General features: G+C 43.0%; 1 protein-coding gene across 10 annotated transcripts in view; it reads left to right on the top strand.

Annotated features, from left to right (window-relative positions):
* The window catches only part of ENOX2 (ecto-NOX disulfide-thiol exchanger 2), a 364,798-nt gene that overhangs the window by 325,044 nt on the left and 11,903 nt on the right, over positions 1-27,851 (top strand). For all 10 annotated transcript variants that reach the window (XM_072626223.1, XM_072626225.1, XM_072626224.1 and 7 more), the window contains 4 exons: positions 11,500-11,614; positions 21,732-21,913; positions 23,620-23,727; positions 26,298-26,403. In XM_072626223.1, coding sequence (XP_072482324.1) covers positions 11,500-11,614; positions 21,732-21,913; positions 23,620-23,727; positions 26,298-26,403 — 511 coding nt within the window. The remainder of the gene's footprint in view (positions 1-11,499; positions 11,615-21,731; positions 21,914-23,619; positions 23,728-26,297; positions 26,404-27,851) is intronic.

The raw sequence follows: 27,851 nt of genomic DNA, 5'->3' as shown, positions 1-27,851 counted from the left end.
CTTTTTTAGGTATGAGTTGGACTAGATGACGCTGAGGTCCTTTCCAACTCTGAAACTCTATAATTCTGGGATTTCTCTTGTGTAAGATGGGGGTGATACTTACCCCACAGGGCGGTTTCAAAGAGAATGTTTTGTCCATTTTAAAGTGCTGTAGAGATGGGAGGTCTAATGATTTATTTATTCAAGGGTCCTGGCAGTTACATGTGGACACTGCCTAGTTACCCAGGGCACCAAACTGGCTATGCTCCTTTGGGGAGACCCTTTCCGCTGCGCTTACTCTAATTTTGTATTAAAGATAACCTTTGTGTACACTGAAGCCAGAGTGATATTTTCCGTATGACCCCTCTGAATATGACAGGGATGTATGTGATCGAAATTGGAGTTGAAAAATGAAGAGGTGGAAAGGTTTGTTTTCATCAAGAGGGTTGCTGGAAAAACACATATTAACCTCAATCTTACAGAAATGGATGTCAGTAGCTAATACTTGTATAATACTTTATCTTTACCAAGTACATCCACATATCTTGTCACATTTCAGTACCCCATGATGGACGTGGTAGGTAGGATATTGTTAGTCTCATTGGGCAGATGAGGAAACAGAGAAGGGAGGGGACTTGCCTAGGGTCAGACTGCTAGTAAAAGCAGAGCTGACCCTTGGATCCAAGCCTTTGGAGCTGAAGAGCCCAATTCTCTCCACTCAATCCATCCAAATCTTTACCCTCTCTGCTATTCTGGACAATCTCTTACTCGGAAGAATTATATGTTCAAAAAACAAAAAGCTGAGAATTAGTATCAAGGAGCAGCTTGTAATCCTTTAAGATTCTGCCTGACTTACAAAAAAAAAACAATACAGCCTCCTATCTTCCTTTTATTCATTCGATTCTGAGCCCAGCTCATCATTAATCTGTAATACCTGCTCAAGATGGATATACTGATGGACTAACTCAATGGAGTATCTATTGAACTGTATGATGGTCTAGGCAATGGGGGCATTTTTCCACTTGTTTTGTCCTGTATAGATTATTAAGCTAAACTCTTGAGTGATTGTGAATCTCATCAAGGAGGTTCTGTTGTGTTTTGGGGTTTGATATAATCAACAGTGCTACCCATGAATAGTAAGTCACAGGAGGATCACAGGAAATCCTTCTCCTCTTTAGACTGCACAGGACATCCTTCATGACAGTGGCCAACACTTTGGTCAAACATACATCTCCCTGTTTTGAGCCTTAACTTGGTATTGATAAGCAGCAGTATTCTTCTGGTGATGCTGCTATATAGTTACAAATCATGGAACATGATGTTCTCTGAACAGTAGAGCTGTGGGTGCCCCAAGAGACAATAGAGACACAGTGGATATAAATAAGCTTAGAATAACTTAAGTACAAGAAGTAACTAGAAGTCACCAGAAAATGCAGGTTCAGAAAAGAAGGTGGGCCAGTCCCATAGCAACAGAGAGAGCTAGCAGATAGCTAGTGCAAGTACTTCATGGGTACCCAGACATGGATGTTCAGCAGCCTGGAGCCTCACACTGAAGAGCTCACAGATCCATGGAAGCCATGAGGCACACTTTAGTCAGACTTGAACCTCTCAAACCACATGGATAAGTCCTTGTAGAGATTCACTCCAAAGCTGGTTCCCTTCCTCCAACCTAGGGTACAATTCTACTCATGTGACTCGATTCTGATTCTTAGATCTGGGTTTCTAACATTTCTCAGGCTTGTAGAAGCACATCCTAGCATTCTTGCCCTAGCTCAGCCTCTCCTTTAGCTTGAACTTGATGAATGCCTCTCCTGTGTTCCCTGACTTATTCACAGGATTTCCTCAAAAGGTCAAGAGGCTAGGATTTGGGAGCCAACCCTGCCATGGTCATCTGCTGGTCATTCCCATCTCAATGATGATGGTAGCACCCTCTTCTCTAATACTTTGAGGGTTGCAAAGTTCTTTCCTCATAGCAACCCTCCAAGATCAGCAGCATGAGTATCCTTAGCCCCCTTTAAAGGGGAGAGTTTTGAGGCTCAGAGATGGAAAGGATTTGTCCAAAGTAACACAGTAAGTGTCTGAACCCAAACTTGGACTCAGGTCTCCTGACTCTACATCTAGCACTCTTTCTTCTATACCATGTTGTGTTGTGATCTTACAACCCACATCATACAGCCTTTCTGGGACCTGTAAAGTTTCCCAGTCTGCAAAGTGGAGAGATTAGTCCCTGCACTTTTATATCTTGTGCTTATTATAAAAAATCCAAAGAGACAATATGCGTGAAAGGTTTTTAAAAGTACATTATGCAAATGCAAGGTTGGAGTATTAGGCATTTGCCTACATGTTCCCAGGCTCCTCTCCCAGTAGCATGAATGAGCTACACGTGTCCTCCCACTCTAAAAAAGCGAAGCCATTTCTTCCTGTCAGCTGCTCTAGGAGAACATTCTGGCACAGGGCTTCCTTTTAGTAGAGGTAAAAGAGGTGGCTAGTGCATTTCTAGCCCATGGGGCTCTAGTTTAAACTACTTTACAATTAAATATGAGCTGCAGCTGAAAAAAAACAGCCTGATATCCAGATATGGCATAAATTTGTAATTTCCCAAGAGATAATCAACAAGAAATTTCCAAAAGAAGAATTGCAAACTACAGATGGTCATGTGAAAACATGCTCCAAATCTCTAATAGTAAGAGAAAGGCAAACGAGCCAGCTCATATAATTTCACCTCATACCCTACAAATTGGCAAAGATGACCAAAAACTAGAAATGGTCAGTGTTGGAGGTACTGTGGCAAGATAGGTATTCTAATATGCTGTTATTAGAACTGCCCATTGGTCTAGCCATTCTGGAAAATAGAATTATGCAAGAAAAGTAACTAACTGTCCATACTTTTTGACTTAGTGAACCCACTATTTGGGCATATACCTCTGATAAGTCAAAGACAGAAACAAAGATCCAGTATGTGCCAAAATGGTCATAGCAGTTCTCTTTATGCTAGTGAAGAATTAGAAATAGAGTGTCCATAGATTAGAAATGACTAAAAAAAAACTACCTGTGGTATGTGAATGTGATAGTTTTATTGTGCAGTGAGAGATGGCAAATATGAGGAATTCAGAGAAACACGGTAAGATTAATGGAGAAGAAAATAAGCAGAATGAAAAGAAGAATCTGCACATGAATACAGTAGTGTAGATGAAAAGATAATTAACAGGAAGTTGAACACTACATAAATGGAAAACTAGCCAAAGTCGTCAAGGACAGCCAATAAACCATATCTCTCTATTCATGTCATAGAAGTGAAGGACTACACGACCAGGGACAGAATGCTGCATAGATTGCTAGATGTAGTCCCCAAGGTACCATGGAAAGAACATGGGATTTGTAGTTAGGAGCCTTGGGTTCAGGTTTCCAGATACATGACCATAAGCAAATCACTCCCCATCCTTGGCCTTCTAATAATGCCCACTGAGGATGACACTTGCCCTCAGTCTATCATCATGTAATTGTGAAAAAAGCCTCCCCTCCTGCCATAATCCATCAAACCCTAAGAATGAGAATGCTTTTTATTACTGTGTAGAGTTCCAAAGCCAACAGGCCACGGAAGTCACAACTAGAGATTTCTACAAAGCCCCAAATAATTTCTCTACAGGACACTCAGCCAGGGCTTGAACTAGGCACTTCACAGGACCACCCAGCTTGGTAGCAGGGCCCTCCGTTGCAAAGTAACGAAGTTAAAAGATCACAGCCAACTTGACCAGAGGGAAAAATCATGCTTCCTGGGTGTCCCTTTCTGCCTCTTTAATGGGATAGCACAAGGAAGCCCCCACATGACCCTCTGTGACCAGAGGAAATGGTAAATGTCAAATTGGCTTTGCTGAACTTCAAGTCATACAGGTTAGATGCCTCAGTGGGGCAAGAATTGAAGAGAAGGAAGTACCAGGATCATTTGAAGGAACTGGAGTTATTTAGCCTAGAGAAGGGAGGACATGAACTCTGTCCTTCCCTTATATAGGGCTGTCATGTGAAAGAGGGTTAAGACTTGTTACGCTTGGCCTTAAGAGATGGAAACCAGGAATGGGAGGGTAGGTGTTGCAGAGAAACGCATTTTGACTAATATGAAAAACCACTTGACAGAACTGCCAAAATGCGTTGGGTTACCTTGGGAAGTAGCTAGTTTTCTGTCAAAGGAGGTCTTCAGGTGAAGTCTGGCTAACCATAAAATACAATACAATAAATATTTCTTAACTCCTGTAAGAAAGACCTTTCCTAATTACCCTAGATGTTAGTGCCTCCCCTCCCAGAAATTACTTGCTATATTTGCATTGGCTCACATTACAGTGCATTACGTTATATTGTATTATACTTAATTCTATATGCAGTATATGGATGTCCTTGTCTTCCCCCATATATCACACTACTATCCTGTCTCCTGTACTCTGTTCTACTCTGCATGCCCCCATGCTCATCCTGCCCTCACCCTTCTCCATGCCTTTGCTCCTACTGTCTTCTATGATTGGAATGAACTTTTTGCTGCCCTCTCCATCGGCATATCTTAAAGCCCTTTCCTTTATGATAGCTTAGGTACCACCTGTGATAAAATTATGGGGGGAGGACATGGATTAAGTACTACTATCAGTCACCAAATCTACAATGCAGAGTATGGCTTCAGCTTTATTATGCTCAGATGTACAAACAAACGTGTGAGACCAAGCATCAGGATTAGACTATATTGTATAGGTTTGGGTCACTCATGGAGGATGGGTACAATAGAATATCAAAAAGCTAACAAGGAAAAATAATGATTTGAACATCAAAGAACAGATGGTAGTAAGGGAAGATCTATATTAGGGTAAAACAGAAAACTAGCTAGTAAACACTGGAACTCCACTTAACAAGCTGGAATTTGTAGACAGGCACAGCAGGAACTAACCAGGTAACCCCAGAGCTGCCGCTGATGTCTTAGTTTGATTTAGCAGCCTCTAGCTAGTTATGTGACTGGCTTATCTTAAGTAAATAGGAAATAAACTTGAGCCAGAAATCATCTGATCACACACCTCTTACACAAAATCATCCCTGATGACTCCTCCCCCTCCATGTGAGTGTGAGCTCTTTCTCTTCCAGTTTCTCCTCACCTGTTGCCTGGACCTCCTTTATCAATCCATCTTCAGGCATTTCTTCAGCATATCCTACTGTATATGCCAGGCACTGTGCTAGCTGGGTACTGGATATACAAGGACAAAGATTGAGGCAAAAGACCTTACCTTCTAATGGGGGAGGCAACAAGGACATAAGTTCCAAATAAATAAGAAAGAGAATAACTATCCATTCTGTCTTATATTCTGTTTACTTGTGTACATAGTAAATACTTAATAAATCTGTGCTGATACCATATTGTCCCTCCACCCTCACACTGTATTGAAGTTCTCTGATGGTAAGTTCTATGTCATTTTTCACCTATGGGTCCTCAGCCCCCAACAAAAGTCATAGCATTGAGTGAGTACAAAAACTCATCAGGGGAAGGGGGATCTAAGGAGATGGGGGTATGGCCACTGCCTGCCTGGGAGCCATGATTTGAAGAACATCCTAGCCACAGCGCAGTGTATGGAAGATACTGATGGACACACACCAAAGGCATGTGAAGAAATGACCCCAGGTAGGAAGGAGAGAATACTGTTTTCTATACCTGCTTCCTGACTGGGGTTTTTTCTTTGTGTGTGATAGCATCCTGACAGAGAAGAGAACCAGCCTGCTGGAGGCAGTGGCTTTGGGAGGATTTGGTGGTTAGTTGCCAGAGGGTGTCTATGTCAAGATCCTCATGTGACAGAGGAGAAAACTGAGGCCCAAAGGAAAGGGACTTACCCAAGATCATGCACCAGAATACAAGCCTTTGACTCTCAGTCTGTTTTCTATACTGCCTTAGTATGTGTGTGAAGTTTCCTGAAAAGATTAGGTTAGAGACACTAGAGAAATGTTACAGGAAGCTGGCATCCAACACTTGCTCCCCCTGAAAGCCAACTAAACAAGCAAATATCCCTTTGTGCTCGAGTCATTAACACTTACCCGTTTGCCTGACTTGATAGGCCTCTATATTCTCCCATTCAGAAATGAGCTTAGAAGCTAAATTTTCCTTGAGATAAGAAAACAGGAACGGCTACTAGGAGACCAGTACCCCTAACAACAGCTTTCCAGAAGTACTTTAAGGGAAGATAGTAAACTCCCCAGTACTAGAAACATGTAAGGAGAGATAAGCCTCCAACTTGTCAGGGATATTTTATCATGGATCTGTGATTTTCATAGTGACTAGGCTAGAAGATCACCCCTGAGGCCCCTAACAACTCTGAGATTCTCTGATTGTCTGTTGAGTCTTAACACTATAGCTTGAAGCCAACCAAACCAACGCTCTATTGGCCCCAGAGAAAAGGAGTTGATAATTCTCAGCATACTTCCAGAAGTCCCAGTAGCCCCCAGTTGCCTCTAAGATAAAATAGAGTCTTCAGTTTGTCATTTAAAGTCCTTCCCAAGACCCTCTGCTCCACCCTTCTTTGCAGAGTTGGAGGACTGTGGGCATGGAACACTGCATATAAGGTCAGACTTTTTTCAATATGTTGATTACTTAAGCTAAACTTGCTTTTACTCTCTTTTTTGTTATAAGGGATGACTCTCTGAGGAAAGGGAAGTATTTTGGGAAGTGTAGGTGACATGAAAACAAAAGATCAATAAATTTTTTAAGTACAATGCAAAAAATAATCATTCATAGTCTAGATCCAACCCATTTTCCAGACTTTATTGACACATTCTACATTCCAGCCCAAATCACCTCAGACTCAGCATTCCATATCCCACCCTCTTGCCTTTGCCTGGAATGCATCAAAGTTCTTAGACATGTTAGAGTCCTCTAAGGCTCAGCTGAGGCACCACCCCCAAGGGAAAGCCTTGCTTGCCCAGTATTCCCCAGATGTCGGTGGTCTTTCCGTCCCCAGTAGAATTTCAGCTCCTAGAGGGAAGGGACTGTGTCTGAATTTTGCCTTTGTATGTCCAGCATCCAGCACAGAACCATGCCTATAATAGGCACTTAATAAGTACTTGTTGAGTGGAAATTGAAATTGAAATATCCCATTTGCTTAAAAAAAATCTAGATTTATAGGCTGACATTTCCAAACTTCAGATGATTCTTTCCAGCCAGATATTAAAGTTGTTCCAAGAGCCCGATTGTCGGAAACCTTTGCATTTTGTGCCACCTCTTGGCTTCCCGCCATTGGGAAACCTACTAACCCAATTTGTATCAACATGTTCTATAGGCGGCATGGCCCTTCCTGCCCCAGCACGGGCCACAGCAGACAGTGATTTATAACCAGAGTTTGGGGTTTGCCTTATCCTAATACTGACATCTCAGGGTTCCAATTTCTGTAGATTAGAAAGTCTTTCCCTGGTCCCTCCCCCTCGTCCTTTCAGCCAGACCCCTTCCCCTTGTTGCATTGCCAAATTTCCTGTAAATGTGAAAAGTCTCAGTACGTGGGATTGTGTTACATATTTAGTAAAAGGTTAGCAGCTTAGAATTTCTGGTAACCTTGCTCCTTTCTGTCATAAAGTACAAGCAAGATAAATTCAGATGTGTATGGATTTTTGTACAGCTGTAGTTAGGCTAATTATTATGCATAATCCAATTTGCCTCTCTTATGATTAATCATTAATGTCAAGTGGTACAAAGATTCAAATCCTGACTCTGCCTCATATTAATCTGGACCTCAGTTTCCCACTGCCAAAGGAAAAGGTTTCTCTTCAAGTGCTAGATCACTTGATCATTTGAAAAATGACAGGGACCAGATACTAAAGGGAGAATAGTTTCCTTTGCCTCATATCTCAGTTCCATTCCTTATCAAAGAGTTTCATGCCTCAAATTGTGCTCATTGTTATTGAACTTGACATTCAAACCAAGACAACCTCCAAAGCCATGTGTCACTAGGAGCACATTGCTTTAAATGAAATAGTTACAGCCTTCTTCCTCCTCTCCCCCCTGGGGAGCTCAAACTATTTCTACCCTAAAAGGCTTTGAGTAGGAGGCCAGCAACTTGGCATTGAATCCTTTATCCTTGGTACCCCATGAAGCAAAGAAAAAGATAAACCAGTTCTCAGGAAACGGGGCAGGGGATGCTAAGAATCTTAAGGCCTACGCCAGAAAAAGTGTCTGCTATGGCAGGCCCTATGAAGCAGGAAAGGCTTTTAGTACCAACAGTAATAACAACGGAAATAGAGTGCTTTCGGCTCTGTAAAGTGCTTTGCTAAGTTCATGATCTCTTCTGAGCCTCACAAACAACCTTGAGAGGCAAGCACTTTAGCTCTTAGAGGCCCCATTTTTCAGGTGAGGAAACTGAGGCTTGGGGAGGTGAACTGACTTGTTTCTGGGCCCATGGCCAGTAAATATCAGAGGTTGGATCAAGGAGGCTGAAACCAGCCAATTGCAGGCACGAATGAGAAAAGGAATATTGCTGGAAAGCATATCTCCAATGTGCATAGGAAGAGGAGAGGGTCTGGATTGCATTTGGAAAATGCACTGTTTTTTGATGGGCTTCAAGCTGAAACAAAGACCTTTCATTTTATATCAGTATTCTGCTGATATTCTAGACCTTCAGATCATGAAATTACCAGTGTCTCTAAAGAATTCCACTTGCAGGTCACCCAAAGGACAATACCCAGGGGCCCATGGTGGACATAACTAGGCAGCAGCAAATTACCAGTGAAGGATGGTCCAGGAGAAGCAGCTCTAAGAGCCATCAGCAAAGAGATGCATGAATGAAAAAGAAAATGGGCTGGTTATACAGTGAGAGCCAGAGATAACTGAGGGAAGACGTATAAGTCCATGTGCTCCAATATCTAGGCCAATCTAGGCTGAAAGATGCCACTTTAGAGCATTACTTTTTATGAGAAGTAGCATATAGCATTGTGGACAGGCACTGAATTTAGAGTAGAGAAGACATGGCCTGCTTCAAATCTTGTCCCAGACACTTACTGTGTTACCCTGCACACGTCACTTAAACTCTCTGGGCCTCAGTTTCCTCATCAGTAAAATAGAGGGCTTTGAATTTAGTAGCCTGTAAGGTTTCTTCTAGCTCTAAATGTATGACCCCACCATCAAGAGGAAGGTCTTCTAGCATGTTGGATGGAAACAGTGTGGAAGATTTACAGGAGGGCATGGACAAGAGTTGCATGGATGGGCTAGGCCCTTGCACTGCGGGAGGGCATTCCTACATCTGGAAGATCACCAATTCTTCCAATTATAGAAGTATACTGCTTTTGAGACTCCACTGGCCATTTAGAGAGGGAAAAGACTGTGGACTTAGGAGTCTGAAAACATAGCTCTGGTATAACAGTGATCCAGGTAAAGTTCTATGACCTTGGGCAAGCCCTTTGCCTTCTCTGTATCACTTTTTCCTCATCTGTAAAATGGGGACAATGCTACTTTCCCTCCTTCATAGGCCAGTTTTGAGGAAGGTGGTTCATCCTGTAGAAGTAGGAGCTCTCATTCATACCCTATGCCCAATGACTGCATTGGCCAATGGTGGCTAACACAGACCCCAAGAGTCAGGAAGGGGTTTCTGGGTAAACTCCTCAGAGTTCTCTTCCCACCTTTGCCAAGGTCACAACTGGCATTTGGACCAAATCAGAAGCCACTATTGAAACCTGTTCTTTGAAGTAGCCCTGCAAAGAGCTTTTGACCCTTTGGGGAATTTAAAGGCCTGCAATGTACTCTGGGTAAGCTCCTTAAGGAATTAAGAACTTACGTGGACCCTCAGGACAAGGCTCTTTGGACTTGATTTATGAGCTTCTGTGAATTTCCAAACTTCTTCCTCTAGCAAGAAGCCTGTGGTGGCCTCTGACTGATGGCCCATTGTCTTGGCCTGGTATTGGGTATTTAAGGAAGACAGATGAAGAGTGAGAGCCACAGCCTATTTGTCATTAAAATGACTGGCCTAGTGAGAAGACAGGGCCTGAGCTCTGCCCCATTTCCTGAAGGACTAGGGGAGCCAGCCATTTAGTACTCTATGTCCCCATTTCTTCAACAGCCAAGTAGAACTAATCTGTAATACTATTTGGCAAACACTTGGAAGCGTTAAGTGAAATTCCCCAAATAGGAATGAGTTGCTTTTCTAGATAAGGATGGGTTTGTTGAGGTTTGGAGTTGAACTGGTTTTGGTTTTGGTTTTTTCTTTTTCTAAGAATTGTCCAGTTCTACGGGAAAGACCTCCAGGTAAGCTGCCTCTCCTCCTTCTAAAAGGAGATGATTCCCTCTTAGGCAGCTAGAAGCCAAGAGCAGGCTTTGTGGATACTGATTACCCACAGGGCTTGTCTTAGCATTCCACTGTAATCTGCCTATCCAGGGAGGCTTCCTGAGGAACATGCTTCACCCTGTGACTCAGTTCTCTGGAGAGTCTAACTTGCTTTCCCCAGTAAATAGATATTGAATTGAATTGCTTTGCTTTAAAAGAGTGGTGGCATCTTTGTGATTTTGAGCAGGCCTTTTCAACATAATGCCCAGCAGCTAGGATATAAGTTAGGCAGCTATGACAGCCACATATTTTTCTTGATGCATACTCCCATTTGCCACCATCAGACCTCACTATAATCACCCTGCTACTAACAGATCTTAGATGATCCTGAAAATCCAGCCTCTTGAAATAGACTGGATGCTTAGAAATGAGCCTGTCCTTGGTCATTTTCCTCTGCAGTAGGTATGAATAAGATCTAGCATATCCCTCTCTTGACAAGTTCTTATAGAGTTCATTTTTCTCAAATAAGTGGTTCTGTTTTCATTACTGGCCCAGGAGCACATTAGCACTCCAGCATCTGTCTCCAAGTTCCTTATTATTTCTCAACTGTGAATTTCTCAGTCATTTCAGTTGTGTCCAACTCTTTGTAACCCCATTTGGGATTTCCTTGGCAAAGATACTGGAGTAGTTTGCCATTTCCTTCTCCAGCTCACTTTACAAATGAAACTGAAGTAAATGGGATGAAGTGACTTGCCCAGGGTCACACAGCTTCTGACTTCAGGTCCAGCACTCTATCCACTGCAGTGCCACCTAGTTGCCTTACTATTACTGATACTCCTAAAAAAGTTCATTTTCTCCTGTAACTTCTAAGCCTGCAATAACTTGTCCAAAAGTCCAGGCATCTGTGCTGAAAGGGTTTAAAGTAGCAGCATACTAGCCCAGAAATTCTTGGGCTCCATGGACAGGTGCAGCCTTGTGGCTGAGATAATAGGGGAGGGGCTAAGTGAGGAGGCTTGTGGATATGATTGGAACCCTGAATTCTAGTAGAAACCCTTTGCAGGCAACTTGAATCAAATTGGCTGGCTTCGGGTTCGCCCTTTGGGCCTGATTCCAGCCATTTGCTGACTTAGGAGATCGTTTTGGCCATCAGATTACACATCAAGGCTACTCCTGCTATGTATTTGGCATCAACTTTCTGTCCCCTGCTTTACATGTTCCAGGCTTTTAGCACCTTAAAAGTGTGCCCTTTGAACCTTAGGAAATTCGAAACATTCATAATGATGAGCTGATGGGAATCAGGAGAGAGGAAGAGATGGAGATGTCTGAAGAGGAAATAGAAGAAGCTAGTGATCCAAAGGAACAGGAAGACTCAGGTAAGAGTTCCTTTCTCTATAGCACAGGTAGGTTTTTCTGGATAAAGTTCCTGTGTGTTCTGCTTGTCCCCATTTCCTAATATGATGAATAATCGAGAAGTAGCTGCATTTTCCAAGAATCTGGGGGCATAGTCTTTACCTGGGGTAAATTTTCCAGATTTTGTTGCCAAATACATCATGAAGAGAATATGTCCACAAATCAGAATTGTTTAATCATTATTCAAAAACCTGCGGAGGGTGATTCTTCCAGTATCATTGTTCCACCATGTTCCACAGCCATATGGTTTCACTAGGGACCATCATATTGACAGACTTTTAGTGAAGCATCATCCCAGTGGGGTTCCACACCATTAGGCAGAGATAAGTTATTAAGAACTTCATGAAATAATGCTGGTTAGGGACACATTAAGTGGAATATATGCCTCTCTCTGTTGGCACTGGCAGCCATGCAGTCACTGATGTAATAATAATGTCTTACAACCAGAAATTCCTAAGAAAGGAAAGAGAGCAAGCTACCTAGACTTCTTTGTAGGCAGCAGCTGTTCAGGCTGCATCACTACTCCATTTGTTGTATTGCCAAGCCCTGATAGACAAGGTAGCGTGTACTTTGCCTAAGTAGAGCCCTTTGTCATCTTCGGGATCGTTAGCTTTCATTGAGCAGGTAAATAATCACTACAAATGCATGTAGTCAAGATAAACAGAAGAGAGGGGATTTAATCATGAAGCCATTAGAATCATTTAACTGCTTGGCAGTGACAGCTTAGAGCCTATTATTTCTGACGTGAAGGCTGGTCTCTGCCCCAGTATCTGCAATATGTACAGAGTGCCTTTCTAGTGTCACTGTGAAAATAAATGTATCTCGGTGTTTGAGCTGCCACTTGATCAGCTGCCAAGTTTGAGAAGTTACAGAAGAAAGAGGGGGATGACTGTGGGATTCAAATTAAATGGACTCTACCATGGGGTAGAGCATGGTATTTTGCTTCTCTGTCTTTCTGGAGTTAAAAGTTGCATTGGGCCTTATTTGTTTAGAGACTGGGAACTCCCTGACAGATCATCTTTGAGCTATTTTCTTTCCTGCTCCACACGCAGAGATGCTGCTTTGTCAAATAAAGCTATCTGTGATAGACTTAATGGAGCTTACCAAATAGCTTTTCTCCCAGAAGGTTTCAATTCATTTTAATTCAAGGACTTTTGTGTATTTCTCTTTCCCTGGATCATATCTAATTTTATTATCTTGCTTCCCTTGTACACAACTGTCAAAATCTCGTGTACCTTGAAGTTGGTGTGAGAGGGGGGCTTTAATTTAGAGCCAGAGTTAGTGCCTGTTACTTAGAACTCAGTTCTAAAAAAGGGTTATTTTACATTTTAGGACAGAGATCCCAGAGTTTCTTTTATTTCCACACTATTCAGCTCCAGAGTCCAGGAGCTTGGAACATGAGTCCCCTAAAGCTCTACATTGACCCCTAGGTGCCATATGGGATGTGAAGTATATTCTCTGTGGAAGAGAAGGCTGCCCCATACACAGACAGCCTAGTGATTCATGTTCAGGTGTGTCTTAGACTTGCTGGCTCCTGTGGTCCCTTCCAACACTGATATTCTGTGATTCTGTGATTGAAGAGGGCCCATGCATCGAAGCAAATTGTATCAGGGCAAAACTCATTCTGATTTTGGCAGTGATGGAAATTCCATGAACCCAGTGACTATCAGCACAAGCTGGCATGCTGTTCTCCTTCAACAGTGATTTGCTGACCTCCTTTCTTAGACCTGTGTTCCCGAATAGCTCTAGCCAAATTCTTCTTAGAATTGCAGATTCTCAGAGTTGGAAGGCACTTCAGAGACTGTGCTCCTCTTATGACCTCTTTTGGCACATGGCCCCATTTTCTCCATTTGAGACTCAGCTCAGTCAATGAACTAATATCTATTTCAAGTCAAGGGGGATGAAAAAGAGCCCTGGACTTGGTCATGGCATCCCTAAAATCTCCCTACTAGAAGGGCCCTTAGAAGCCCTCTGGGCCTCCCCAGCCCAGAGCAGGAATCTCTTCTCCAGCTTCTCTAATAAGTGGGCAGCCAGACTGTGCTTAATACCTTCCAGGGAGGGCAAACCCAGCCTGACTCCCCTGATGGGAAGTTTTTCTTTGCCCCAAGCCCAGCTAGGCCTTTCCATAACTCCCACCCATTGCTCCTGGTTCTGCCTCCTGGAGCTGAGTGGAAGTAAGTCCAGTCTCTCTTCCACATGACAGACCTTCAGATACTTACAGACCTCTTACCAACAACATGAGTTGCTAAGTCTTCTCTTATTCAGGTAAAACATGCCCACTTCTTCTAACCAATCATATGGCAGGATCGCAAGGCCCTTTACCACTCTGGATGCTCTCCAGCTTGTCAACATCCTTCCCAAAATGTGATACCCAAAACAAAATCTACTACTCAGGATGGGATAATCAGGGTCCAATATACCTCCCTAGTCTTGGGCACCAATGTTCTCTTAACATAGCCTAACACTATATTAACTTCCTTGGATGATGTATAATATCATTGACTCATACTCTTAAAATCCCTCAAATTTTTTTTCAGACAAAGTGATGCCTAGCCATGACTTACCCATCTTATATTTGTGAAGTTGACTTTTTGAATCCCAGCTCAGCTATGTGACCATGGGTGTGTCCACAGAATATAAACTCTTTGCAGGCAGGAACAATTTTTTTTCTTTGTATCCCCAGTGCTTGGTACAATGTTTGGCACATGTTAAAACACTTAACAAGTGCATGTTAACTGACTGACTTGACCTCAGTTTCCTCATCTGTAAAGTGAGAACAGTAATGTTTATACTCCCTCCCAGAAAGATCGTAAGCAAAGGATTTTGTAAATGTTAAGGTACTATAGAAATGGGAGCTCATATTGAGCACTTGCTGTGTGATGTGGGACTAAGGGGATGGGGAGGGGGGAGGGGGATTGTGGGTGGCAGGTACAAATCTGCATATGACCACTGCCCTCCTGTACCTCAAAGTCTAATTTAAGAGATGAGGCCAATACATGTGAAACAATTCAGGAATGATTAAAGGCCAGAATGTATAGTTTGAACTCTAAGTATAGTAGGAAATTAAAGGGGAAAATAGCAGTGTGGGCTAGAAGAGTCAAAGAAGTTGAGAGAGTGACTCGTGAATTGAGGTGACGGTATTCCAGGTGGAAAGAATAGCATAAGCAAAGGCATTGAGGTTGGAACCACCCATCAGGGGATGGCAAGAATTGTGACCTAAGGAGCAGAGAGTATCTTTTACGAAGGAGTGGGAGATGAGATTCAACAGGGCATGTAGGCCCACATTATGGAGGGCCTTCAATGCCTGACACTGGACTTTGGACTTGATGTGGTAGGCAGTGGGGGCTACTGTGGACTTGTGAACAGGGTCGCAGCACAACACATGCACTGTTTTGGGAGGGTTAGTCTAGCATCCATATGCATGATAGAATTGGGAAGACAAGAAGAGACTGGAAACAAAGGGCCAGTTTTAAAGCTATAGTAGCAATTCAAATGTGAGATGAAGAAGGTCTCTGGAGTAGGGTAGTAGCAGTAGTAGGAAAGAGAAGAGAAAGAGGAAAAGAAAAGAAAAAGGGGTAAGTTCAAATGCTATCTCAAAGGAAAAAACCACACAGACTTGGTTACAGATTTGGACTTGGAAAGAGAGGAAAGACTACAAAAGACTCCAAAATTTCTAGCTCAGTAGATTGGAAGAATGGTGGTAACCATGTTAGAAGAAAAAAGTTAAGAAAGAGAGATAGATTAGGGCAGAAGATGGTGCACTGAGTTTTCAGCATTTTTATTTTGAGGGAAATGTCTGGACATTTATAGGGATAACTTACAAGGAGCTGGAAATACAGGACTGGTGCTTAAGCAAGAAAATCAGAGCTAAAGAGATCAGCTTGGGAGTCAGTAGCAGAGAAGTTTGAGTTAAAATCTTGAGGATCAGTGAGCTTATTCTGGAGTAATGAGTGTAGAGAAAGAAAAAAGAGAGAGCTGAAGACACGACTTCCAGGCATAGCTGTAGCTACAGACGAGCAGAAGTAAGCAAAGCCAGGAAAGGAGACAGGGGAGTGATCCGAGGGGTGAGAGGAGAAAGAGGAAAGATAAAGGAAGAGTCTTAAATAGGGTATGGTCAACAATATCAAATACTGAAGGGAGAATTAGAGTCTGGAAACTGGGAGTGGGCCTTTCAATTTGGCCAGAAAGTCCTTAATGATCATGGAAAGAAAAGAAGGCCAAGAAGAAGCCAGCTTTTAGGAAATTCTCAAAGTTCAGTAGAAAGCATTGGTACATGGGAGGAGTTTGGCCCCAAGAAGGACACGAAACGATGGTAACTCAAAGGGGTCACCAGATCTGGGGAAGCTATTTTGTTTTGTTTACAAAATAATGAGACTTGTACGTGTTTAACTATGAAAGGAAAGGAGCCCAAAGGGAGAGATGGAAGAGATAATTGTGTTAATGAAGTCTTAGAGTAGGTGAAAAGGGATGAGGTTCCAGGTAAAGTAGAGAGAAATTTTTTCTTTCAAAACTACAGAGGAATGAGAAAAAAGATGTGACCATGTTATGTTGAGGTGAAGTATCAGAGATTCCTGAGGTAGTTTATACACCCAGTAGTATTAATCTTCCCGATCAACTAGGAAGCATGGCCATCCACTGAAAGTGAAAGATGGGAATTGGGAGTTTAGCCTCCCTGGGCCTCAGTTTACTCATCTGTAAACTGAGAGTGTTGAACTAGATGGCTCTGAGGACCTTTCCACTTCTAAATTTAGGATTCTGTGTGTAGCCTTTGGTAACTCACTTCCCTTCCCTGGGCCTCAGATTCCTGAGCTGTTATAATTCACATTCTCTGGCATCTTTAAGGTTTCCAAGGTCCTTTTCCCATAACCACCTTATCAGGCACACAGTGTGCCACCCCATTTTCTGGATAAGGAAGCTGAAGCCCAAGAGGGCATCTCTTGGTGTCACGGTAGCTAGAAAGGACTCAAACAGGAACTTGTACCCAGGGCCTTAGACTTCCTATCTGGCCCTTTTTCCCTACCACCTTAACACCTCTTGCTTTCAATAGCCTTGTGATAATTTGTTTACCTTTTGGTACTAATATTTTGAAGGTTATTCTCAAAATGTATTTGCTTTATGCTGCAGCAGAAGAAACTGAGGTATGTCTGTTTTTGTCCTTTACTGTTGAAACACTTGCCCAGAGTTTGGCTTGTCAACATGACAAGCAAGAAGCCTGGAACTGCCTTAGAACTTTCACATGGCCCTGATGGATTGCCATCTTTCCTTCTAAGAGACATCAGCCCCACCAAAAACAAACATTTCTGTCTGCCTTGGAGATAGTCAGAAGGAGCTGCTGAAAGTTAATGATGGAAGATTATGAATGGCTCCCCTGCTCGGTGCTCTGTAGTACTCGTACTGATAGCTATATTATATTAAAGAGTAATATTGAACTTCCCAATGTTCTGCCAATGTACAAAGAGCTCAGAGTTCAGAAAAGGACCAAACTGATATTAAAACTGAAAGGGAAGATTTAGTATCCTCATTAAAATGACAGGAGAGTGGCAAATGCATGTTGTAGGCAGAGGCCCCTTAGTAGTCTTTATGGCAGTTTGCTTTCTTTTGCTTAGGCAATTCTAAACCAAAGAATTTATTCTCAGCTCCCATTTGACTGCAGGCATCAGTCATGCTTTTTCCCCCATGGGATGCAACCTCTTCTCATTTTATCAGAAAGAAAAATATTTTCCTATTTTAATTGGTGAATAAACCTCTAGCAATTCCCCACTCTCACCCAAGATCTTACCCTTAATGGCAAAATAATATCACAGAAAGAATAATAGATTTAGAGTCAGAAAATCTGAACTCATGTTCTACCTCTGCCAATGACTACTGTCACCTTGGGCAAGCCACTCCATCTGTCTGAACCTCAAGATCTCTTATTTGTGAAGTGGAAGTGATGTTTGCATTCCCAGCCTTCCTGGCTGATCAGGAAGAAATTATTTTATAAACCATCATGAATAAAAGGTGTACTTCTTTCACATGTTTATCTACACAATGTGTAGGACATGAACATAATTACCAACCTAGAATACAAGAAGAGAAAGAGAGGAAGGATGTAAGGCAGCATAGTGTAGAGGAAAGAGAACTGGATATGGAGTCAGTCAGAGGACCTTTTAGCTGTCCTTGTTGTGGTTTGTCTTTCATTCTGGAAGAGGACCATGACATCAGGAAGATATAGATCAGAATGATTGGAGATGGCCCCCTTAGCTCTCCTACTTACTGTCACCAGTTTTTCTGTCTACCAGAATAAGGAGATTAAACTAGATGATCTCTGAGGATCCTTTTATCCTAAATGCTTCTATTTGGTATTGAGTACTATAGCTTACCAGAGGCCTGCCATGCCCACCTCCATCACCACCCCACCTGACTCACAAAAAAAAAATAGTTAGCTTACTCTCTACAGGGTCTAACCAGCTTTTGTTAGGTTGACAGCATGTTTGGCTGCTGTCCTTGGTCCTGAACTGGCAGATAAACTTGATACTTTCTTCTCTCCCAAGTCGCCAATTTCCTTTTCTCCATACAATGACAAGCCAAAGACTTCCCCGTCCTTTTATTTTGTTTCACCTGGTTTGGGCCACACAGTTGTTCTGTCTCAGAAGGCTACCTGAGGAGCGGCATCTCAGAAGTTGGGAGAGACAAGAATGTATTTCACTCAGACAGCTATGTAGCTAAGATTTGCAATAGTTCTTGTTCACAGTGAGAAAGTCTATGCGATTACAGCAACAATTAAAGTCAGTAATGAAACCAAACATTAAAATGAATGTGCACCCTGCCAGAGGCCTTCTGTACTTGAAAAAACAAACAAACAAATCACTAAAATGGGGAACTTAAAAGCACTTTAACAAGGGCTAATTGTATGGCCATTTATAGAGAGCAATACTGACATCATCTTTCCTGTAATCCCCAGTCTCCCACTATCCCGTTGACTTAGCCTGTCACAGGCTAGCCTTCTTTGTGCCTAGAATCTTGAGAACATAGAGACACCATCTAATCTAATCCTTTAATTTGACCAAAACCTAGCTAGGGGAAATGCCTTTCCGAAGATCATATGGCTAAAGCAGCAGAGCTGAGATGGGGAATTGTATGAATGTTACTGAAAGATTGTGTCATTATAATTAGCATTTCTCTAGCACTTCCAAGTTTACAAAGCACTTTCCATATGTTTATTCATTGATGATCCTCACAACAGCCCTGTAAGGTAGGTGCTATTATGATCCTCCTTTTACAGATGGGGAACTGAATCCCCAAGTTTAGATGACTTGCTCAGGGTCACAGAGATAATAAGATAAGATTTGAACTGGGCTCCGAGTCCTGTGTTCTGTAACACCTAGATGCCCTGTTCTATACTCACTCATCATGAACAGCCCTTGTCATTGCCAGTCCTGGCCAAGGGAAATTGAGTACGTGATCTGAATTCATGAACCTACTGGCCTGCTATCACGAAACGTTGTTCAGCTTTCCCTCAGGACATGGGCTAAGCAGGAAATCAGCAGCAGCTCATTTTTCTAGGTGTGCCTTCATAGTTTAGCCTTTTGGGTTGTTCTTTTCCCCTCAGTATAGAGATGGTGCTGATCCTACCCTCAGGTAGCTTCTTTTTATAGATGAAAACTCTAAAGCTCAGAGAGTTTAAGTGACTTGCCCAATAAGTAAGTAAGAATCAGAGGAGACACTTGAACACTAGGTCCTCTGACTGCAGAGCCACCGCTCTTTCCAGGATAAACTTGAAGTCAGGGCCTATGACAAAGCTCTCTTTGTGTTCCTAGTACCAAGAATGGGGTCCTTTACACAGTAAGTAAACACTAATGGTTTCTTTCTGAAGGTAATGAAAATCTCCTTGTCTTCTATGGTCCAGTGTTCTTCAGGAGGAATTCGTAGGATTTAGCTCCATTCCTGTCCCTTTTTCCTCCCCTTCATACTAAATTCCTCCCCAAAGACCAAAATATGTCATACTTTTTGGGGGGGAGGCAATCAGGGTTAACTGACTTGTCCAGGGTCACACAGATAGTAAGTATCTAAGGTCAGATTTTAACTTAAGTCCTCCTGACTCCAGGGCTGGTGCTCTATTCACTGAACTACCTATGTCATACTTTGGAAGTGAAATCATTTTCCCTTTCATAGACAGATTTTTCTCTGACTCTTTAAGCATGAAAGCTAGAAAAAAAACCCTCAAAGATAATCTAGATAAACCCTCTCTTTTTACACATAGGGAAACTGAGTCCCAAAGAAGGAAAAGAGATTCACCTAAGGTCACATTGCAATGTGACAGAGATGAGATTTGAATGTAGTTCTCCTGTCTCTGTGCCCAACACCCCCTCCCCCTCGCTCCACTCTCCCCCCCACCCCATTCCCACTGTCTACCAATAAAGCAAATCTGGCTCTAACTCAATATTTTGAGCTAATGGTATACAGGACCACACTGCTGATAGCTATTACCAAAGAGAATAACTTTTCATGTTCACCCAGCTGTAGGAAGAGATCAGCCTGTAGGTGGGAAGCCTAGCATGACAGCCCTATTTGTGGGCACAGGTGAATTTTTCAATATCTGAAAGCAAAAAGAAATTCATTTGAGAAGTCGCAATCTGAAGATTAGCCTATTAAAGGCATTATGCAGCATTGCCAAGTCACTTGCCTTTATTGTCCATTCATCATATGAATGGAAACATTTATAATTTTATTCCTTTCTGGAATGTGAACAGGACACATAGCACAGAAATGAGGCATCCTCAGTGTAGGACTGAATTCTAATGTGAAGGAAGAAGTACAGTACAGTGGAGAGAGGACTGGACCTGGGTCAAGTCCCAGCTCCTCCATTAACTCAGGTCCATTCATTAAGTATCAGACACCAGCCTAAGTGCTGGGGATACAAAGCCAGGTGACCTTTGACAAGTCCCATCTGCTTTCTGAGCCTCAGCTTCCCCTTATAGAAAATGAAAGGGGTGGATTTAATGATCTATGTAGTCCCTTAACATTTTGTGACTCCAACATTCTCTGACGATCATCGATCCTCTTCTCTTCCAGTGGTTTTGGGTAGCATGGTATGGTGAAGTGTGGACTAGAAGGTCCTCATTCAAGTCTTAGCTTTGTAACCATGAGGCCAAGTCCCTTCCCCTCTCTGCACTTTCATTTCCTCCTCTGTAAGATGGAGAGGAGTCAGCAATCTCTTAAAGGCCCTACCATCCTTAAAAATCCTCTGGTAGCATGTAATACAAAATACAGCATATTGATGTTAGCTTGAAAATGCCAAATTCTGTTTCTGATGAGAATGTGTCAGCTGTAGTGTGGGGCTTTTTCTGCCAGAGCCCTGTACCCTCTGTTGAAACAGATAGATAGATGTATAAGTGTGTATATGTACATACACATGTGTGTATTACATATATTTTAGATATAATATTATATTTCTCTTGTGTTGTTCAGTCATGTCCAGCTCTTTGTGACTCTATGAACCATCCTGTCCATGAGGTATTCTTAGCAAAGATACTGGAGTGATTTGCTGTTTTCTTCTCCAGTGGATTAAAGCAAACAAAGGTTAAGTGACTTGCCCAGGGTCACGCAGTAAGTGACTGAGGCTAGATTTGAAGTCAGGTCTTCCTGACTCCAGGCTGAACTACATGGTTGCCTCCTTTGTTTCTCTATCACCTTAAAAATTAGCAAAACACCTTGTTCATAACCACCCTGTGAGAGAGGTAGTGTTTAATTAGACTATAAGCTACTTGATGCAAGGATTGTTTGTTTATTTGGCTTGATATCCCCAGAACCTAGCACAGATTATATTATTAAAATATTTGTAAAATTATTATTGCCTCTGTTTTACAGAAGAGGAAACTGAGGCTCAGAGAGGTTAAAAACTACTTGTACCAGGTCACAGAGAAGCCAGAGCTATTCACTGCCTGTGTGCTCTCATGGTCATCTCTGACCTTAGTTGTTTTATCAAGAGAGTTTTTAAGTCCCAGCCACACTTAGATGAGTCAGGTTTCCATGGTCTGGAATCGGCAAAGTCAGACCAGCTTGGCAATCTTGTTTGAACTCACCACTCATGTGTTTTAGCCATAATTACTCAGACTGAGGCACTGAAGGAAGAAAATGACAGCCTGCGTTGGCAGCTCGATGCCTACCGGAACGAAGTGGAATTACTCAGACAGGAACAAGGTAAAATCGTCCGGGATGAGGATGCCAACAAGGAGCAGCAGCTGAAACTCCTCCAGCAGGCTCTGCAAGGGATGCAACAGGTGAGCATGCAGGGAAGGTCGTTGGCCCTGGGCTGCGGCCCTTATTCCCTGGGTGGGAGGTCCCAGATGGCCTTCCCATCTGCCACTGAAACTCCCTTCCAGTGCTAAATCGTAGTCTGGCTCACCAGCAGCAAGGAATGGCAGTTGGTCACCCCATTTTCCCAGTTGGGAAACTGAGGCCCAGAGAGGGGAAGTGATGTGCCATTATCAGAGCTAGAACTAGAACCCAAGACCTCTGATTGCCAGCCCAACAAGTGCTCTTTCTATCCCACACCACTGCCTGAAAGCAGCCAGGTGAATACCTGGATAATCCTTATTGATGAGAGACAGAGTGGCAGAGAGGATAGAGGGTCAGCCTCAGATTCTGGAAGCCCTGGGTTCAAGTTCTTTCTTTAGCATTTACTGAGGCAGCATGACCCCTAGGCAAGTCACCACAACTCCTCACGGCCCTAGGTTGGGATATAGCTTGATGAAGTATCCAGAGCCCTGGACCTGGAGTCAGGGGACCTGAATTTGAATCTCAATTCTATCACCTTTGGTCTTGGGCAAATCACTTTTATCTGTAAGATGGAGATAATAGTACTTGCTCTCCTTACCACCCAGGGGTGATAGTTGTGTTTTAAAGAAAACACTGAATTTGGAGTCAGAGGAGAACCTGAGTTCAAATCCTACCTTTGAAACTTACTAGCTGTATGACCTTAGACCAGTCTCTTCCCTTCTCTGGGCTTTAGTTTCATCTTCTGTAAAATGAGAGGGCTGGACTAAGTGACTTCTTAAGTTTAAGCTTCCAATTAAGATTATTGTCCAAGAGTATAAATTGTGAAAAAGGAACCATTCTGCAGTGGTAGAGAGACCCTGTTCACTAGGAGTTCCCCATATCAATGGAACCACAGATCCTGTCCACAAGTTATTGTCGAGAGAACAAACTCTTTTCTGGCACAGTTAGGGAGTGAGATAGAAACTCAGTGTTCTGGTGGTTTTTTGTCCAGACCTTTCACCTTTCGTTTGATCACTGTAGACACCTATATGAGGAAACTTGCTTTGCCAGTGCAAGTTGGTACCTCCTCTGAGGCACTGACAGGGTAAGTGGCCCCAAGGACAGGGAAGAAGTCAAGTTTCAGGAGTAAAGTAAGACATGAAGATAACCCCGTTAGAGACAGAAGACCTGGGTCTGAGGTATGGCCTACATGGCTCATGACTACTAGGGGAGTCTCTTCCCCTCCATGAAACTTCATTTCCCCTTCTTATAACATGAGAGGGCTGGGCTCTTCTAGCTCTGAATCTATGCTTCTGGGTTCTTCATCTGGAAAATGGGAATTATCAGACCTTCCAAGGTAGGTAGGTAAAGAAAATGCTCTATAAACTCTCCTGGAGCTTTGTACCTCTTCACCCATGAAATGGGGTAAATTTGCCCTCCTTGCTACCCAGGGTCCTTATGAGGAAGAGGGAGATTTAAACTTTAGCCCTCTAGAGAGAGGGAGTGGTTCTTATTAAATGTGAACCACCTGAAAGAAAGGGATGAAAGGCATGGAAATGACCTCAACTTCACAAGCATTGCCACCCTCTCATCACTGTGTTTGCCATAGACCAAGGAGGGCCCAGCACAGGTCACATTACACAACTAAGCTCAGCCAGCATCCCCCCAGGGAAACTTTGGGGAACTTGGGATCTAACTCCTCACCCCCTTTTCTCTGTCCCTTCTTCAGCATCTTCTGAAACTGCAAGATGAATACAAGAGAAAGGAAAATGAGCTCGATGAAGTCAAGGATGAAAAAATGCAACTGGAAAAATTACTGGATAATCTACAGGAGCAGGTACAGCCTTGGCCATGAGGGAAAGAGGATGGGGCCCTCCCCACAGGCCCTTTCTTTTGTTACTGTACGTACCAGTGTCAAGTTGGGGGCCCGTCAAGTGGACACATATCTCACCAGTCAGAAAGGAATGCCCTCAGATTCAGGCCCATTCAGAAGCTATCCCTACAGTCCCTCGCTCCTCATGGTCGGTCAATTGGTCAGTCAGTTATTTGGTCAGAGAGGAAGCATGTTGTGGTGGATTTGGAATCTAGGGCCCAAGGTTCAAGTCCTGGTTCTGTGTTACCTGGAGCAAGTCTGTTCCCCCCACCCCCACCTTTGTCAGTAAAGTTTGAGGGGCTTGGACTAAATCAGAACTCCTATTTCTCTAATGCCTTAACAAGATTATTTCCAAGATCCTATTCAGCTTTAAATCCAATAATCCCATAATCTTGGGATTAGTCTGTCTGCATTCATAATTGACAGGGGTTTTTGGAAAGCTAAAAAATGCCTTTGGACATCTGTACAACTGATGGCATTTGAAATTACACATCTTATTAACAGGGAAACTGAACAGCCAAATTAGGTCTTGCCTTGTTTCTTTGGTGACACATCCTTTTAACGTAGATGGTGCCTGGCTGCAGAGTGAGAATGAGCAGTGTATCTCACCAGGAGAGTGGGAGTATTCCAGAGAAGCAGTGTGCACGGGGCCCTGTCTTTTAGCCATCTTGTCGCACTTACATTAGTCATTTCTGGCTGCTTATTAAATCTCTGAATCATCATGCAGCCCTTTGTACAGATACACAAGACATCGCATTGAGCCTTTTCCAAATGGAGAGAAACGAATGTGTAGATTGTAGATGGAGCCCATAAACTGGAAACAAACATGGAATTGGAGGGGGAGGCCTCAGCTTTACATAAGAGGCATGGGAATGGAAAGGTAGAATTTGTCTATGGGGAGCCTGAAGAAGCTGAGACCCCCTGAGAGTAGCTAACAAGCAGCACATTGATTGAAGCTCCCTGGCCTCACATTGGGTGCCTACCTATCGAGGCATGGCATGGCTGCTAATGATCACCACTTTGTTCTATAAGAATAACGGCTGTTATTCTTCAGCACTCAACCGGGGCGAGCCTCTGGAGCGGCCCAGTGGTGGAAATGGAGTTCTACTCTGCTGTTTTCAGAGACAGAAGAGGAGAAGGAAATGGGCTCACACACACAAAATCAGCAGTCCCCAAGTTGCATATGAGGCTTTGCTCTTCATCTCTGTGCTCAGCCCAGGAAAGTGCCACATGCTCAGGCTCCATCTTGAGTTAGCCACACAATGACTTCCTCCAGAGTACCATTAAGAGTTGGCAACCTCGGTAGAATTTAAGTAAATGACTGAAAGTGTTTGCTTCTGCAGGGTCATTTGTGATGCTTTTAATTCTACCACTTCATAACACCAACTCACTCTCCAGCTTTCCTGAAGCTGTTAAGGAAATGAGTCCAGTCCCAGAGAAATCCATTCATTACATATTTAATTGAATAGTGCCAAGGCTGCTGTCCTTCCCAGACTTTACCACTACAGTAGGAATTCCCGAAATGTCTGTAAGCTACTAGAGAGAGTTCCACGCTTCCTGTGTTCAGTGGGGTGCAGCATGGGCATGGTACAGCCAAACCTATGGCTCCTCATGCTGACCATTGGCTTCTAGGCGTGAACATCCTCAATGATGGTCACCAGAGCCTTTGCAAAGCCTTCAAGGTCAGATCACACAGAGAAAACTTGCCAAACTGTGGCTACATGTAAGCTTTTCCCATTTTTTAATTGAATATAAGAAGAGATGACAGATGAAAAGAACAGGAGAGCTTCAGCTTATTATGAAGCAGATGTAAGACTCAGTGTGTTTCTTTCCATTCCTTTTCCACAAAACTGAGGAGTCCCAACTGTTTACCACCAGTGGACCTACCACAGGAGGTCTGATTTGTGGACCAAAGCTCAATTGAACTCAAGTAGGTTAGAAAACCAAATTCCATATCGCTAAGCCCTCACCAGCAATTGTAACTTAAAAGTGAAGCCATGAGCTTGGTTTGGTTTGGGCTGCTCTGCAGGGACTCATCTCATTCAGGGGTGATTCTGGCCATTTTACTGTCAAGAGAGCAAGCTCCATGGCTCTTCTGGTAAATTGGTAATAACCAAGTACATTTGCTCCCAAATTTCTCCAACCAGATTGAGTAATTTTCAAAATGCCAACTTTTACAACTGATGCCAGTCTGATAAAGAATGTTCTTCTGCCCAAGCAATCAGAAGGCTGACCAAATGTCATAGCCTGCTCTGCACCTCTTGGCATAAAGTACATATCCACAGGAAGCCCAGAAAGCTACTAGAGCCATTGTTAATTACATTTTACAGATGGAGAAACTGAGACTTAGGTTAAGTGGAGTGTCCATGATCTCATAGCAAATCAACGACAGAACCAGGACTTGAAACTGGGGCCCATCTGACTCTAAATCCACCATTCTTGCACCTGGAATGTGCCTGATGTTCTGTTCATTGAAACCAACTGTTTCCACATGCGTGAAATTAACCCAGGAAGGGCTTTATTCCTTTCTCCAGGAGCGTAGTGTTTCCAGAATCGGCATGTCCAACCAGGAGAATGAACCAGTGGAAGTAACTGCAACTAGTACCCCTGTCAAATCAGAGAGAGAGGTGCTGTTAGTGGGTAAGAACAGTGGCACCTGCTGATATACAGCAAGCAGGAGGGAAGACCACACACACAGACACACAGACACAGACATACACACATACACACACGCATGCATGCACACACACACCACACACACACACACACACACACACACACACACACACACACACACACACACACACACACCCATGATCCTCATGAGTTGCTATGGTCAAAAAAAAAAAACAAAACAGTCACTATCTGGTGGCCGTTTTTCTGCTGATGAGTATCATGTTGAATGAATAAATAATGACTTTGACAGTATTTTCTAATGATCTCTTAACTCAGAATGTTTCATATGCTGCTTAAGTAGTGCTCTTTATATAGCTAGGGACCATTTGGAATACATTACTGGCCCCACTGTGCTTTCTAGAGGGAAAATATTTATCTGGAATATGAATCTTTCAAAAGCTTCTCTATGTTTACTGGAAATTTTTTATTGTGATATTATAAACTGAGAAGCAGTGTAGCACATTGGACAGAGACTTGGCCTCAGAGTCAGGGTATTCCCACCTCTGACCCTTCCTGGCTGTGTGACCCTGGGTGAGTCACTTAACCTTTCCACAGAACAGGAGCCTGCCACCATTAGAAGAGAGAATTTCCTCACTAAGGAAGTTACCCACACTGATGAAATTCCAGGCAGGTCTGAACTTAAAGAAAGAAATAAACACACATCTGTACATTATTATCATATAGAATGTTTATATATTACCTATTTATGATAATTTTATATATTACATATTTATATAAAATATTTATATTTTATATATATAAATTCACTCATGTGTGTGCACATACAAGCATCTCCATGTGCTTGTATGTACATAAAAATAAGCTAGACTCTCAGCTTCATGAAAGTAGAAACTATCAGCTATGCCCAGCACAGGCCCCTCTCAGCACACAGTAGGCACTTCATGTGGGTATTTGTTGAATGAATGGTATGTTGAGGGCTGCTGTCAGCACACACAGATTGCCACAGTAGGAGAGAAAAGAAAAAGACACAAGAATACAGAGGGAAATTTAAGCCCCCCAAATACTTTTCAACCATGGGAGGGATTGATCTGAGCTCTTACCACCTTGTGCCAATACTCCCACTCCTACAGGGGGCAGGGGGAAGGGAATAAGGTTAAATTAAGCACCTACTCTGTGCCAGGAACTGTGCTAAGCATCATTAGGGCCAGCACGGCAGGAAGATAGACTTGCCTCCATTCTTGCCGCCAACATCCCCTGCCTACGCCCCCAGGTCAGCTGACATTGCTGGCCCACTTGGATCTCTGTTCATTCAGCCTTTGGGGTGGAGTCCTTGATCAGTCTTTCATTCATCCATTCCTGACTGGGACCTGCCACCTCCCTTCTGTTTGAGATTCAAAGCCAGCCTTTCCCCCTGCTCCCCACCTTTCTCCACACCTTCATCTTCTTCCACC

This window comes from Notamacropus eugenii, chromosome X, assembly GCF_028372415.1.
Source record: "Notamacropus eugenii isolate mMacEug1 chromosome X, mMacEug1.pri_v2, whole genome shotgun sequence".
Taxonomy (NCBI): domain Eukaryota; kingdom Metazoa; phylum Chordata; class Mammalia; order Diprotodontia; family Macropodidae; genus Notamacropus; species Notamacropus eugenii.
This window is presented reverse-complemented; position numbering and strand designations above follow the sequence as displayed.